The sequence below is a fragment of the Salvia hispanica genome, chromosome 1, assembly GCF_023119035.1.
Source record: "Salvia hispanica cultivar TCC Black 2014 chromosome 1, UniMelb_Shisp_WGS_1.0, whole genome shotgun sequence".
NCBI lineage: Eukaryota > Viridiplantae > Streptophyta > Magnoliopsida > Lamiales > Lamiaceae > Salvia > Salvia hispanica.
The window spans coordinates 37,632,522-37,646,493 of NC_062965.1; the positions used below are offsets into that span (position 1 = coordinate 37,632,522).

The 13,972-nt window shown below is 37.0% G+C and overlaps 1 protein-coding gene across 1 annotated transcript; it reads left to right on the forward strand.

Moving 5' to 3' along the window:
* Positions 1-12,002: 12,002 nt before the first annotated feature.
* Positions 12,003-13,761, forward strand: LOC125200957 (14-3-3-like protein 16R). The gene is made up of 4 exons (XM_048098809.1): positions 12,003-12,579; positions 13,034-13,156; positions 13,272-13,388; positions 13,483-13,761. The coding sequence occupies exons 1-4, from the start codon at positions 12,103-12,105 to the stop codon at positions 13,531-13,533; spliced, it is 768 nt and encodes a 255-aa protein (XP_047954766.1). The 5' UTR covers positions 12,003-12,102; the 3' UTR covers positions 13,534-13,761.
* Positions 13,762-13,972: the final 211 nt, after the last annotated feature.

A 13,972-nucleotide genomic window follows, 5' to 3' on the forward strand; every position in this document is an offset into this window, starting at 1 on the left:
GAACTGACAGATTGATTAGGTCGAGGAAGGGAAAGGGTCTATTTGGAGGAGTGCAGCCTGTTGGATTGACCTCAATCTTGTGGGGACGGTTGCCTAAAATTTGAAACTAGTTCATGCATATGTGTCTATGCGTATTCTTTTTAAGTGTTTGTTATCTGTGCATTAGTTGTGTCTAGTCTAGGAGTCTGTTAAGAGTCTAAAGAGTCGATCAGGGGATAACCATGCTTTGGAATTCGCCTTATTCTTTTCTTGTTTTTATACTTGAGGACAAGTATGGTTTAAGTGTGAGCAGTTTGATAAGGCTAATTCCGTGCATCGGTTATGTGGTAGAAAAACACTTTATTTTGTTGGGTCTAACGCAATTTTTAAGCCAGGTGTGTGAAGGAGACGCTAGATCCAGGGAAAGCTGGAGACAATGGACTAGCAGAGGAAATTGAAGGAAAGTGAGCAGAACTGAAGGGAAAAGAATGGCTAGAAGAAGGAAGTCAATAGCTGAGGGCAACAAAGACTATTTATACCTCGCTGGGCCCACTTCAACGCCTATAAATAAAGGAGCATGCATCACATGCCATATACGATTTTGCTCTTAGCTCACACACTCACACACACTTGAAAAATGGGAATTCTGGGGTAGTTTAGGGTTTCTAAGGGTTTTATCTTCAGAGAAAGTCAGTCGTAACACCGCCCTTGCGAAGGGCGAAGATACAAACTATTTACATTTTGTTTTTGCACTTTATTTCGTTCGAACTTCATCGTTTTAGAAGTCGATTTGGTTGTTGCTATTTACCGATTATCTAAGCATTTGGTTTATGTTATGTCGGCGTTTATCTTGTGTTGATTTACGTTGATTCTGTGTTTGTTTGAAGTTTTATTTCGGCAGTTACATGTTAATCTCTGTTTTGGACAATTCTGTGCTTGATCTGGGGAATACATCCGAATTGTTGTTGCTGATTGGTGGTTGTTTGTTGAATCTGAAGCTATGGATTTACTTTTGGTCGGAGTTTGTGTCGGATGCTTGGATCCGGAGTGGATTTAGCATCCGAGGTTGGATCTGAACAGGGGAATCAAGTTGTGCATGGATTTCGGACTCTTTTGCTCTCTTTGCAGTTTACTCCGTCTAGTAGCCGTAGATATGTTTAGTTTTTAATTGTTCTTCGTTAAATTGCTTAAATCCAGTCTGCTTTGTTTTCCGATTATGTTTCATCTCTGTTTCTACTGAGTTTTTATGCAATTTGATTTGAAGAAGATGATGTTGCTGTTAGTTAGTACTTTAGTTAGTTGTTTTCCAGCTTTTCGTCCGTACTCTTCTTTTTCAGCAAATGGTCCCAACGTCAGTTTATTTCTCAGGTCTAGGTAATTTAGAATAGTTTCTTAGATCTAGTGATTATCTTGCTTTCCAGTTTACATGCATGATTTCTGTTCTGCCTAGATCTAGCTGTTAGCATAGAAGATTTCACTCAAGTTAGTCTAATTTCCTCAACCCAAAAATGCGTGGCAGCAGCCAACCCAAAAATAGTCCCGAATCCTTGAGCATGTCTAATTTCACATCCATCTCTGTGGGATCGATCCCTACTTCCTTGTGCTAATTTTAGTATACGTGGTTGAGGGTTTTTGAAGAGGTATTTTGTGTGTCCGACGACCGAGATCTTCCAACGATCCGTGAGTTCCTAGACCTTGTGATCTAGTGGATTCACTGGACCCAGGAGACTTGTTATTCCTTATTGTGCACACAGTCTAAACAACTCTGCATTTCGTAAAAGCCGAGCTTCAGGCCGCTTCGGAGGCTGCAAAAGAGGTTGTATGGCTCAAGAACTTCCTTATGGACTTAGGTGTGGTTACGAATCTGCCCAAGAGTATCACCATTTCTGGTGTTGTAGCTAATTCGAAGGAACAACCTAGAGAACAACCTAGCAGACCCTTTTACTAAGGCATTGGCGGTCAAACCGTTCGAGCGCCATGTGGAAGGGATGGGAGTTCGATTCGCTCGAGACCTCAACTCGCTTTCAGTATAAGTAGGAGAATTAGACGTAGTGCACATTTTTTTTGTATACTCGAAAGCTGTTTTGAGTATAAGTGGGAGATTGATAGAGTTTGTATACTAGAAATCACCTTTCGAGTGATTGAATACTGTTGAAACTCTTATTTTATTTTCCAAAGGAATAAACAGATTATTTTTGTAATGTTTTACATTTAATGGATGTTTATTGCATGTTTAAATGTATAAGTAACTTAACAAAGTCTAAGTCTTTGTTTTAGTAGACCGGTTGTGGGCGTCGTTCACTTTAAGGTAACACGGTCGGTTCTAAACAAAGAAAAAGAAGTATTTCACAACCCAGATAGGCTTAGCTTAGACTACCTATCGTGAAAGGTTGCAATGTCAATCCGATTATTTCTAAGCCTTACTGAAATAAGATGACGTTGGTGTGGTATAGCACTGAAAGGATCTAACAACGAGACAATCTTTATGCTATCTACTGAAAGACGAGGTCTCGTAAATTATTTCTTAATCAATGTACGTTGGCATTGAGCATACGGTATTGATTATGCACTACTTTGACTTACCAAATGGTGCGGGTTTTTCGCAACCCAATAAGCCTGGTATATTGGGTAGTGGTGATTAGTATCTAGCGGTGCTAGGATTGCTATTATGTTGAATCGTGCGCGAGGTGAGTCTCGTTTGATAACATCCTCAAGAGAAGCTTGAAATAAGGTTTTATTATTCGGAACCTAGCTAGTTGGAGTTTAATTACTCTATGAATAATAAATAAGATTTTCTTGCTGAGTCCTCTCTTAGAATAAATAAGATATTGATTAATTAAGTCCATAGCAGACAATAATTAATTAATAGATGTTTCTATCTTAAGCGCGGGAAATAAATATTAATTTTTGGAAACCCGAAGTACTTGTAATTTCGGATTTGGATGGGGAGTGCAATATTACTTCTGTAGTGGCTGCTCGTAATATTCCAATTTTAAGCTTATATTAAATTGGATTTAATTTAATTAGTAAAAAGCTAATTGGAGGAGCCCATATCCAAAGCCTTCCATAGATCCCTGTCTGGCCCCAATATGTGACATATTATAAATAAGAGAATAAAGGAGACAGAAAATAGACTTGCTTAATACTCAAAATTTTCGCCCCCTCCCTATTCCTTGGAGTGGTCGAATTTTATCCTTTGTGGGATAGGATTTCTGTCTTCTTTATTTAAGTCCTAGTATATTGGTGAGATCAGCCCACCCTGATATCAGTTTACAGTCCGGGAACCAGACAGAAGATCCGTGGTTTTGTACTAAAGATCTTCATGTGGAGAAGGCGCTAGCCATCTTCGATTCTTTGGAGAATCATCAAGGTATAATGGCTAAACCGTAGAAAAGCATGTTTTAGGTTTCAATTAATTTAAAGCATGATTTATTTGAGTTCTGAGCATGATACATGTGATAATTGCGCGAATAGAATTTGTCTAAATAATCCGCTAAATAGATCAGAATTATTATGTAATTGATTTATGATAACCTAGCGCTTCCGCTGCCAACCTCTTCAACATGTGCATCTCATTCATCAATTAATTTCCCCTTCACTCATTCTAAATGCATGTGGACTCAAGAACACCGATTAATCGGTAGATAAAGAAAAGATCAAAATAGAAATACCTTTTTCGATAGAATGAACGGTAGAAACAAAGTAGTAGCCTTGATTCTTCAACAAATTCTTGAATTTCAACTTCAATTCTTCACACAAGATGAAGAAGTAATGGAGAAAGTAGAAGAAAATTTTGAGAGAGTGGGGAGAGGGAGTGATCGGAATTTTGGGAGTGGGGGGGGCGATTTCTTTGTGATGCTAGGGTTTTGATTCTCCTCCTATATTTATAGAGTGCAAGATATAATCCAATAATTAAATAAATAAAGATTTTGAGGAGATTTGGTGGTTGTAGTTGGCGTTAAAATGGGTGAGATATTAGGGGAATTCGAATTTTCATGCTATTTAATTAGCATATGATTTAATTCGAATATTTCATGGAGTAGGATAAAATATCACGGAGCAGAATAAAATAATAAATCCTCCCTAAAAATATGGAAGTAGGCGTGAATTTCAATTCCTTACAAGGAATTTAATTAAAATCCCAATTTAAATAGGATATGGCAAGATCTTCTTAGATTTGGTAAGATATGATAGGATATTTGACTTTATTTATGGAAGAGAACAAGTAAGAGATCAAATAATAAAATAAAAATCCCTTCTCCCATAAAATAAGGGGATTTTGAAAATCTCCATGAAATAACCATAAGGGCCGAAAATTTCATGAAATAAATGGGAATAATCGGACCTTGGATTTAATTTGGATAATTATCCCAAGCAATAATTAAATCCAAGAAAAATAGGATTTCTTTCCAATAAATAGGAGGGTCAAAAATTCCACTTAATTAAATAATGCTCCTATTAAATTCTCACTCATCCCTTAAGAAAATAATTCACCACAATATTATTTCACCCCGCATCAAAAATATTCACATATTCACATCACAAATCCACCATTCTAATTTCACCGCCACGTCACATTTTCAACGACTTTGACCATTCCACGGCCACGTCAAAATCTTGACTATTCAATAGCCACGTCATATATTCAACAAGTTTGACTATTCAACTCCAAATCGGAATTAGGTCACAACGAATCATGCAATAAATTACTCATAATTTCATCCACATATTTCATAGCATTAAAAGCATTAAATGCAAAAAATTTCACGTCTCAAAAATTAGGGTTCGAAAAAGTGGGATGTTACATTGTACATCCGTTCCTCTGTCTTTGCACGCGAGAATAAGGTGTATGCGCGTGGGGGGGGTGCCGAGATGACCTTCTGGGCGATAGGGGGGATCCTCCCCTTGCTGCCCGTTGCGCCCGTTTTTGGCCAACCGGGCGAGGGCAACGAGTAGAGGATGGAGGGGACTGAAAATCCTCAGCATCCGGGGGGAGGTCGTGGGATCCGCCGCTGCTGCCGCTGTAGTCGCCGGAATAGTTCAGCCTCTCGCTTCTTCGGCCACCCAGCGTCGCACCCCGCCGGAACATCTCGGAGTCCTCCAGCAACACATAGCATTCCCGGAAGGTGAACTCCTTATACTTCCCCGGCAAGGGGAACTGACTCTCCGCTATCCTCCGGGCGTCCTCCTCATTCCCCCGCCCACTAGTCAGCTGGCGGAGGGCGTTGGCGTACAACCCCGAAAATCGGCCGACCGCAGCCCTGATGCGTTCCCACCCCTTCCAACACTCCTCCCCACTGTAGTCCTTTCGGTGCGAGCAGTTACTCCTATAGGCTCCTCTAATCTTCGCCCACATGTTGACGACCCGCTAGTTGTTCGCAACCAGCGGATCGTCGTAAACCGACAACCACGCCTTGGCCACGCCGGCGTACTCATCCTTCGTCCACTTCCTCCGCGTGGGGGTGTCGTGAACAGCGGACTGCGACGACTCGCCGACCATATTGCCCTTCCCCTTGGCCTTCTTCTTCTTCGGCGCGGCCCGACCCACTGGAACGGGAGTGTCCGGCTCCTCGAGATCGATCCCCATCTCATGCAATGACAAAAGGTCATCGCCAGTGAACTGCATCTCCACTTGGGTCGACGTGTGAGACGAAGCCGTCAAAAAATCAAGAGAGGGACGATAGACCGTGTCCCCCCCCCGGTGACCCCTGCATCCCGGGATGCATACCGGGCTGCATCCTTCCCTGTCATACCGGCATCATCCCCATCATCTGTTGCATCATCTGCTGCTGCATCTGGGGCATACCTCCCTACCCCGGCGTTACCTGCCCGCCGCCGGCCTACACCCCGCCCGACATCCCTCACGGCATCCCCCCCTGCATCCCCCACTCCGCTCCAGCCATCATCCCCATCAACCGTTGCCAAGGGACGTTAAACCCTGGGCCCATCTCGGCCCCATCCAGATCCCACGGTACCGTAGGAGTCCGAGATCCGCTCGTCTCCGGACCTGGACTCGTTGTTGTTGTCCATCGCTCGATATTGCTCTTGTACAGAAATTTAGAGAGAGCGAAAACTCGTTAAAACAAGTGGTGCAAATGAAAATGAAACTAAAATCGCGTATATATAGGTTTTCAAAAAAAAATTTAAAAAAAAATAAAAATTGGCGCTGGCCGATCGGCACGCCACAATGGCGACCAGCGCATCGGCCAGCGCCCTCAAATCGGCTAGCCCATGCCGATTTTTTCGCCGATTCGGCGCTGGCCGATTACAATAGTTCGGCTAGCCGACCGGCTGGCGACGCGAATCGGCTAGCCGGTGGGCTAGCCGCTATTATGGATGCTCTTATGATAAGTAGACATGAGAAACAGTATTAATAATATAAAGCATTTCCATGCCATGATAACTTGTTATACTTGTTAGTACAGAAAAAATCAATAAAATAGGGACAGAAATCTACTCATGTAAAATAAGCAGGAAATGCAACTGAAAAATAGTAGTATTAGACAAGAAATGGAACTAGGAAATTGCCACTAGGATTTTATAACCTTTCAACACCCTTAAATTACTACGGTTAAAATTATAGCACTCCTACTTCACAATCCCACCGACTTGGATTACAAAAATATCTTCATTCACTAAACAACTTAATAAGTAGGTCAAATTATCAATTAAAATTTTATCAAATTACTTTCACTTGCATATGCATTCTTGATTATAAAATATTGTATTTTTCTTTATCTTACACCATAATTCAAAGAATTTGCAAGTATGAGATGGTATTCTGGATACAAAAATTACTACTACTATCTTAGAAAGAAACACAAGAACCATATTTTATGAATTGTCTAAAATCAACACTGCCTCTGCGTTGTGGTAATTATCTTCTTACCATAGTCTTTGTTAATACTTCCCACGTGTCATTAAAATATGCACAATTTCTATATTCTTCCATCTCACAAAAATATATGCATTCCATTTTCAGAAAGTTATCCCAATTTATTACCCTTATACAACAACTTATTTACAACTTATACCACCATTAAATACGACTAATAGTGTGGGTACCATTATCCACTAACACAACTTTAACCACCATTCTCTTCATCTCTCTTACTATACCAATTTTATCTTAATTCACATGTCATATCAATTACTTATATTTTTTTGGGCGAAGGAGTATGATATTCTTCCAGACTTCCTTATTGATTGCTATGCTAGCCGCGTACACTTATTAGTATTGCTCATGTTAAAATAATTCGAACGAGTTAATGACATTATATTATCATAATATTAGAACATTTAAAGGGGTAGGTTAATCATTTTTGTTCTGATCTCCGCGGTTATATGAATAGTAAATCCAAAAATTAAGAATAAGCGTAGTAGGGATTATAGTACATATTTTCTCCAAGACTGTTTGATTTTCCTGACTAGATCAATTTAAAATTTTGAAAATACACTTTCTTATAATATTGAGGTTAATTCATCATAAAACTTCTAGTACTTTTAAAGCACATGAAGAATTTATGAAACTTCTACTACTTTTAAAGCACATGAAGAATTTATGGAGCACCCTCTTCGTGGATAGGCATGCCTTTTCAAAAGTTTGACAAGAATTTATGGAGCATCATCTTCTATGTGATCTCGTGGTCTATTTGATGGCTCAGAAATAAAATTATTTTCAAAAAGATTGGAAACTAGATAGAATATGGAGAAAGAGCTAATTCTATGGAGATTGGGGTCATGGACTAAAGGGTGGCCCAGAATTTCCTTATTTACCGTGGCAAATAAGTCAAAATTTGGCTGAAGTGAGAAAATGGTCGAGAGGGAGTCACAAAACGAAGCATACATCAGACGACCATTGATGCGGTTTTGTTGATCCCTTGTGGTATCTTTTTCTTGCACTTCTTTGGGTTCTTAATTATTTGCGTTGTTGGAGGTCCTACCTTGGTGATTGTGGTGTTGTTGTGGTGTTGTCTTTTTTCTAGTTTAAAATTTAGGTGTGGTTCTGTGTTAGTTGGTGTCTTAGTTACTACTTTGATTCTTCTTTTCGTTTCACCTTCTTTTGATTTGGAATTTGTAGTCGTTTTACCGTTGCTCGCTGAGATAGTTTGAGCCTTATGTATCGAGAAAAAGAGCACACAAAGAATATATTCAAATATTATTACGATAAAGCGAGTATTTTTTGAGCACATTGTGTGGCTTGCAAATAAATTGTTTCCATGTAATTAAGGGAGGTTGTCATTTGCAGCATTGCAAAATTCAAGAACAACACGTAATCATAACATTGAATTGACTTCATCATAATATTAGTCTTAGATGTACCTCATCAAAACATTAAATTTACTTCGTTAGATGACATACGTATTCTTTTTTTTCATGCAAGTTTCTTTATGTGAAAATATGCAATTTCGTTAAAATTCTCACAAAATTACTTTTACTTTGATATATATGTTATTCGAAAAAATAATTTTAATCAAGAAAAGCATATAGAATTGAAAATTTTGCAATATTTTAGTGTTGAAATTGAAAAATGATAAGTTTCATTACACTTGAGTATATCTCGCGTTACTTCAATGTTGAATGTACAACATTATACCCAAATTCCCATGAGACTATTTGGTTGTGTATGTATAAATCTCAGCCAAGCATTACTACCTTTTCTTCGGTCCTTAAAGTTTGTCACTTATTCATATATTCGTACGTTCCGAAGATATGTCATTTTTTATTTTTATTATTTTTATAGTAGGGTGCACATTACTATCTTATTTTCACTCACATTTAATTATAAAATTAATACTCCTGTCATCTCACTCTAAGTGAAACATTTCTAATTCGACATGAGATTTTATGCAGTACTATTGTTTTGAGAGTTAGTAGAGAGAATAAAGTAAGATAGTGGAAAAAAGTAGAGAGAGTAATGTTTCTATATTTAGAAATGTATCATTTAGAGTAAGACAACTCAAAAAGAAAAATATGTCATTGAAAGTGGGACGGAGGGAGTACTATATAAAAGGAGAATCCATATTCAACTTACTTTTTCAACCAATTTCTGTTACATTTCTTAAAATCCATGTCCAGTCAAAATATGACAAAATTTAAGGGATGAAGGGAGTATTATTTTTTTTAAAATTATCTCTTATTGTGAGACAATTTAATTTTTTTCAAATTTTCAATCTTGTAGTTATAATTTATCCTTAATTATGCATTTGAATTTTGTTCGGTATTGACCACTATTTTCCCTCTATTTATCAGTATGAAATGCTACTCCGTGAAATTAGAGATTAATAAAATATATTATGAATAATAAGTGGTAAGACTACGAATAGTATATCCAGCTTCATTTGTGATTCAGTGAATGTGAGGCCCTGACACATCTGTGATTTGAGTGGGATCTCAATGCTAATTCGCAATTTTGTGGACTGGTTTGAATAGACCACTAAAGTTATAGGGTTAATGTATAAAATTTCTAGTCTGATAAAATTACGATCTGAATAGCACACATTCAATTAACCCGCAATCCATTAGGATCAAACCTGAAAATCTAGTGGACTGACCTGAAAGCCCGATAAATTTATTTTATTCTATTTGATTGACTTCTAGTTTGACACTCATTGATTTTTTTTATAATATAGATAGCTAAAAAAAAATTCAATTTTATATTCGTTTCGTCCTGCTTTAGGACTTCCGGTTTAGTCGGGCACATGTTTTAAGAAAGTGTTTGAGAGTATAATATTTAAATATTGTAGTGAATTTTGGGACCCACTTTTAATTGAGTGTGTAATAAATAAATGTTGTAGTGGATGTTGGGATCCACTTTTAACAATTTTTTACTTACTTTGTAGGCATTTTTTATTAGTTTATCCCAACTGGGACTCTAAAGCGGGACAGAAGTAGTATTACATATACAAATTATATATTTAATTTTTATTAATATAATAATACATAAATAAATTAGAAACTTCTAATTCACTAAAAAATATTTAAATTTCTAAAACATGCTTTAAAATTTCTCAAAATATGTTACTATTTTATTTTTCACATATCTCAAATATTAGTACTTGATCGTGTTTATGGTTGAGTTTAAGAATATATCTCAAATTTATCATAATTAATGTTTTACATTTTATAAATATAACTAATTTTCATCATTATTTATTGGATTGATCGCATGTTAATTTTATCGGTAGCAACCCGATTAGCTAGTTTGGCTAGCCCGAAACCTGAGGTTTTAGGGTTAGGGTTGAACTTTTATAACCTGGAAAAAAAAAAGTACAACTCGATTAGTCTGCATCCGATTGACCCGCAACCCGAGTAGGGGTGGCTCGAAACCCGCTGGGTCGGCTCGTTTGACATCCCTAAATGTGAGTGTAGACCCCAATACAAGAAAATTGATGAAATAAATAAATTTTTCGTTTTGCAAAAATAAGAATTTATTCTTTTTTTTATCTATTTTCTAAAAATAACAATTTTACATTATAGGAAATAGACCCCATAATCTATTAGCACTAATTTCACTAGTTTTTCTCTTTACCTCTCTTACTTTAGCAATTTTTATAATTAAATTCGTGATAATTTTAAAGTTTCTATTTTTAAGAAACGAAAGGACTAGATTTGACTTATTTGTGATTCAACAATTGTGTATGCCTACTTATGAATCATCAAATTTACCTCATTCAGAATATAAGTAGTGATTATATATAGTTTTCTGATTCTTAAAATATAAATTTTTATAAGTATTCATCCCCAAAAATTTGATAACTTTGTAAATAATTCAGATTTTAATGTATAATTGATAAAGTAAAATAGAGATGAGAAAAAGTAAGACACGAAGAGAGGGGAAAAAGACAATGAAATTAGTGTTAGTTGGACTGCAGGGTCCATATTATAAATGATGTGTAAGATTATTATTTGTTAAAAAACTTTCTATATTTAGACGTTGTCTAATTTTAGGGGTAGCCCAAAATGGTAAAACTAGTATATTCTTTTAGGGACGGAGGGAGTATTTATTTTAAGATGAAATCGGTAAAATATGATAGAAAAAAATAATAGTACAAATTAAAGTAATATTATTGGATAATAAGATACTACTATAAAAACTTTCCCAAATATAGAATAAAATTACTATCCATGTCCTTGTAAAATTGAATTTTTTTTTTAAACGACACGGGTTTTAACGCATAATTAGTAAAGTAAAAAAGATAAAAATAAAAAGTGATTATAATATAGTTAATGGAGAATGAGTCTATATCATTAGTGAGAAAAAAAATCCTTAAATAGAAGGTTTCTAATTTTAAGGGATGCATCAAAATAGAAATAGTTTCTATGTTTAAAAGACGGTGATAGCCAAATTTAACTAATCTCTTCATCTTTTAAAAATAAAAAGTATTTCCATTTTGGTCCGTTTTTTAAATTTAGAAACTTTTTTATTTTAGAAAAAAATTTCTCTATCCATAATAATACAACAATACTTCAATAAATTTTTTTTATCTCTCTTAGTTAACCAATTATATATTAAAAATTATCATTTTTAATTTAATACTTGGGACATTACATCTCTAACGTACAAATTACATAGGTATATTTATACACCCTCCATCCCATAAAAATAAAGATTTTGAAGATGACATGGATTTTATTGCAAAATTAGTAAAGTAGCAGAAATGGTGAGGAAAAAAATGATTAGAGATTAGAGTATTATTGGGGGAGAATGTGACTGATCTCATAAGTGAGAAAAAATTGCTAAAATTGAAAGAGAGAATATTTTAATGAAATAATTTTTAAAAAAAATAAATAAATAAAAACTATTTTTAAGGAACGAGGGAGCATAAGTCAAAAATTCATACACAGATTGTAGACGTTCTGTATGGAAAAATAGAGATTATCGGAAGGTATAATTAAATGGAATTATATCTTTTGACTGATTGGATCCAGGCTGTCTAGCCCAGGTAGTTTATTTAAAATATTTAATATTTACTACTTTTAATTTATTTTTCCATAAAGAAGGTAGAAGAAAACAAAACAGCCTCCTCTTCTGTATTTCCATACTCTCTCTCTATCTCTCCGAAGACAACAACACACTCTCTCTCTAATATTCTCTCTCTACAAATCAAATCAAATCCTGAAATGGCGTCCCCGCGTGAGGAGAGCGTTTACATGGCCAAGCTCGCCGAGCAGGCCGAGCGCTACGAGGAGATGGTCGAGTTCATGGAGAAGGTCGTCAACGCCGTCGACGGCGACGAGCTCTCCGTCGAGGAGCGCAACCTCCTCTCCGTCGCCTACAAAAACGTCATCGGCGCCCGCCGCGCCTCCTGGCGCATCATCTCCTCCATCGAGCAGAAGGAGGAGAGCCGCGGCAACGACGCGCACGTCTCCGCCATCAAGACCTACAGATCTAAGATCGAGTCCGAGCTCTCCTCTATTTGCGACGGCATTCTCAACCTCCTCGACGCCAAACTCATCGGATCTGCCTCCAACGGCGATTCCAAGGTCTTCTACTTGAAGATGAAGGGCGATTACTATCGCTACTTGGCCGAGTTTAAGACTGGAGCCGAGCGCAAGGAAGCTGCCGAGAACACTCTCTCCGCCTACAAATCCGCTCAGGTTCTTTTATTCTTCCCATGATTTGACCTTTTTGTTACTTTTTGATCTCTCTGTGCGAGATTTTCGGCCTAATTTCATTTTAGCATACTGATTGAAATAATTAGGGTTTTGAACCAAATAATCGAACAACTGTATTGATGAATTTCATTTTAGTATGCTGATTGAAATAATTAGGGTTTTGAAACAAATAAACGCTAGTGATCGAGCAACTGTATTGTTGACTTATATTCGCCCCCAATTCGATATAACGTATTCCTCATGAGTTATTGCTATAGTTGAGATTACATTAATTTAGTGCGAAAATGCAGATCCGATCGTTGATTCACGCTGTCAATTGAATGTTATAGCTGTCGTATTAACTATTGGCTATCTGTAGTCTGTGCTAAATCAATACACGCCCTAACAAAGTTGATTTTCCGAAGATTTTTACTTAGCACGCCTCTTGCATCTGTAGGACATTGCTAATACAGAGCTCGCCCCTACTCATCCGATCCGTCTCGGCCTGGCACTCAACTTCTCCGTCTTCTACTACGAGATCTTGAATTCTCCTGATCGCGCTTGCAATCTTGCTAAACAGGTTTGTCATTTTACCGAATTACACCTTGCATATGCACTTCCTTATGTAGTGATGTCAAAACCTGCATTGAATGATGAGTTCGCAACCTAACGTATAGCTTTGCCTTTTCTACTAGGCTTTTGACGAGGCAATAGCTGAGTTGGACACTCTTGGTGAGGAATCTTACAAGGATAGCACCCTGATCATGCAGCTTCTCCGTGACAACCTCACCTTGTGGACTTCAGATATGCAGGTTTGTCTCGCTTTTCTTCCCTGTTTGGTGTTCTGGTTTCATTCGAGGTGTCAGAAGATAGTAATTTGTGTTGTTGTTCCTCGTCCTTTTGCAGGATGATAATTCTGAAGAGATCAAGGAAGCACCTAAGCCCGACAACGAGTAGAAAAGGGTCTTGTGGTTTAGGATCCTCCCATCTCGGGCGTCTCTGCTATTCTCGATCTATATCTGTTGAAGGAATCAAGAATTGATGGTTGTAGCGTGTAGTTAGAGGGTAATAGTCTGTTTCTTTGGTGATGTCCAGTTTTAGATGGGTTTCTCCATCATGTGTTTGTGATCTCTTATCTTTGATAACTTTCCTAAAGATCAATATTGGTGTCTTAATTTGGGTGCAGAGTATGGTCCATGTTATTTATCTTTTCATCTACATCTCTACTGTCATTTGAATCCGACTGTTTTTGTGATTCTTGATTTGAATTTATAAAATGTTCAGCAGTAACCACTCACGCTTCTCTTAAACTTCTATATAAAGCAATGGACATCTTTTCTTGATTTTTTTTTATGTAGACAATTACTACCTCCGTCCACGAATAGGAGTTTCGTTT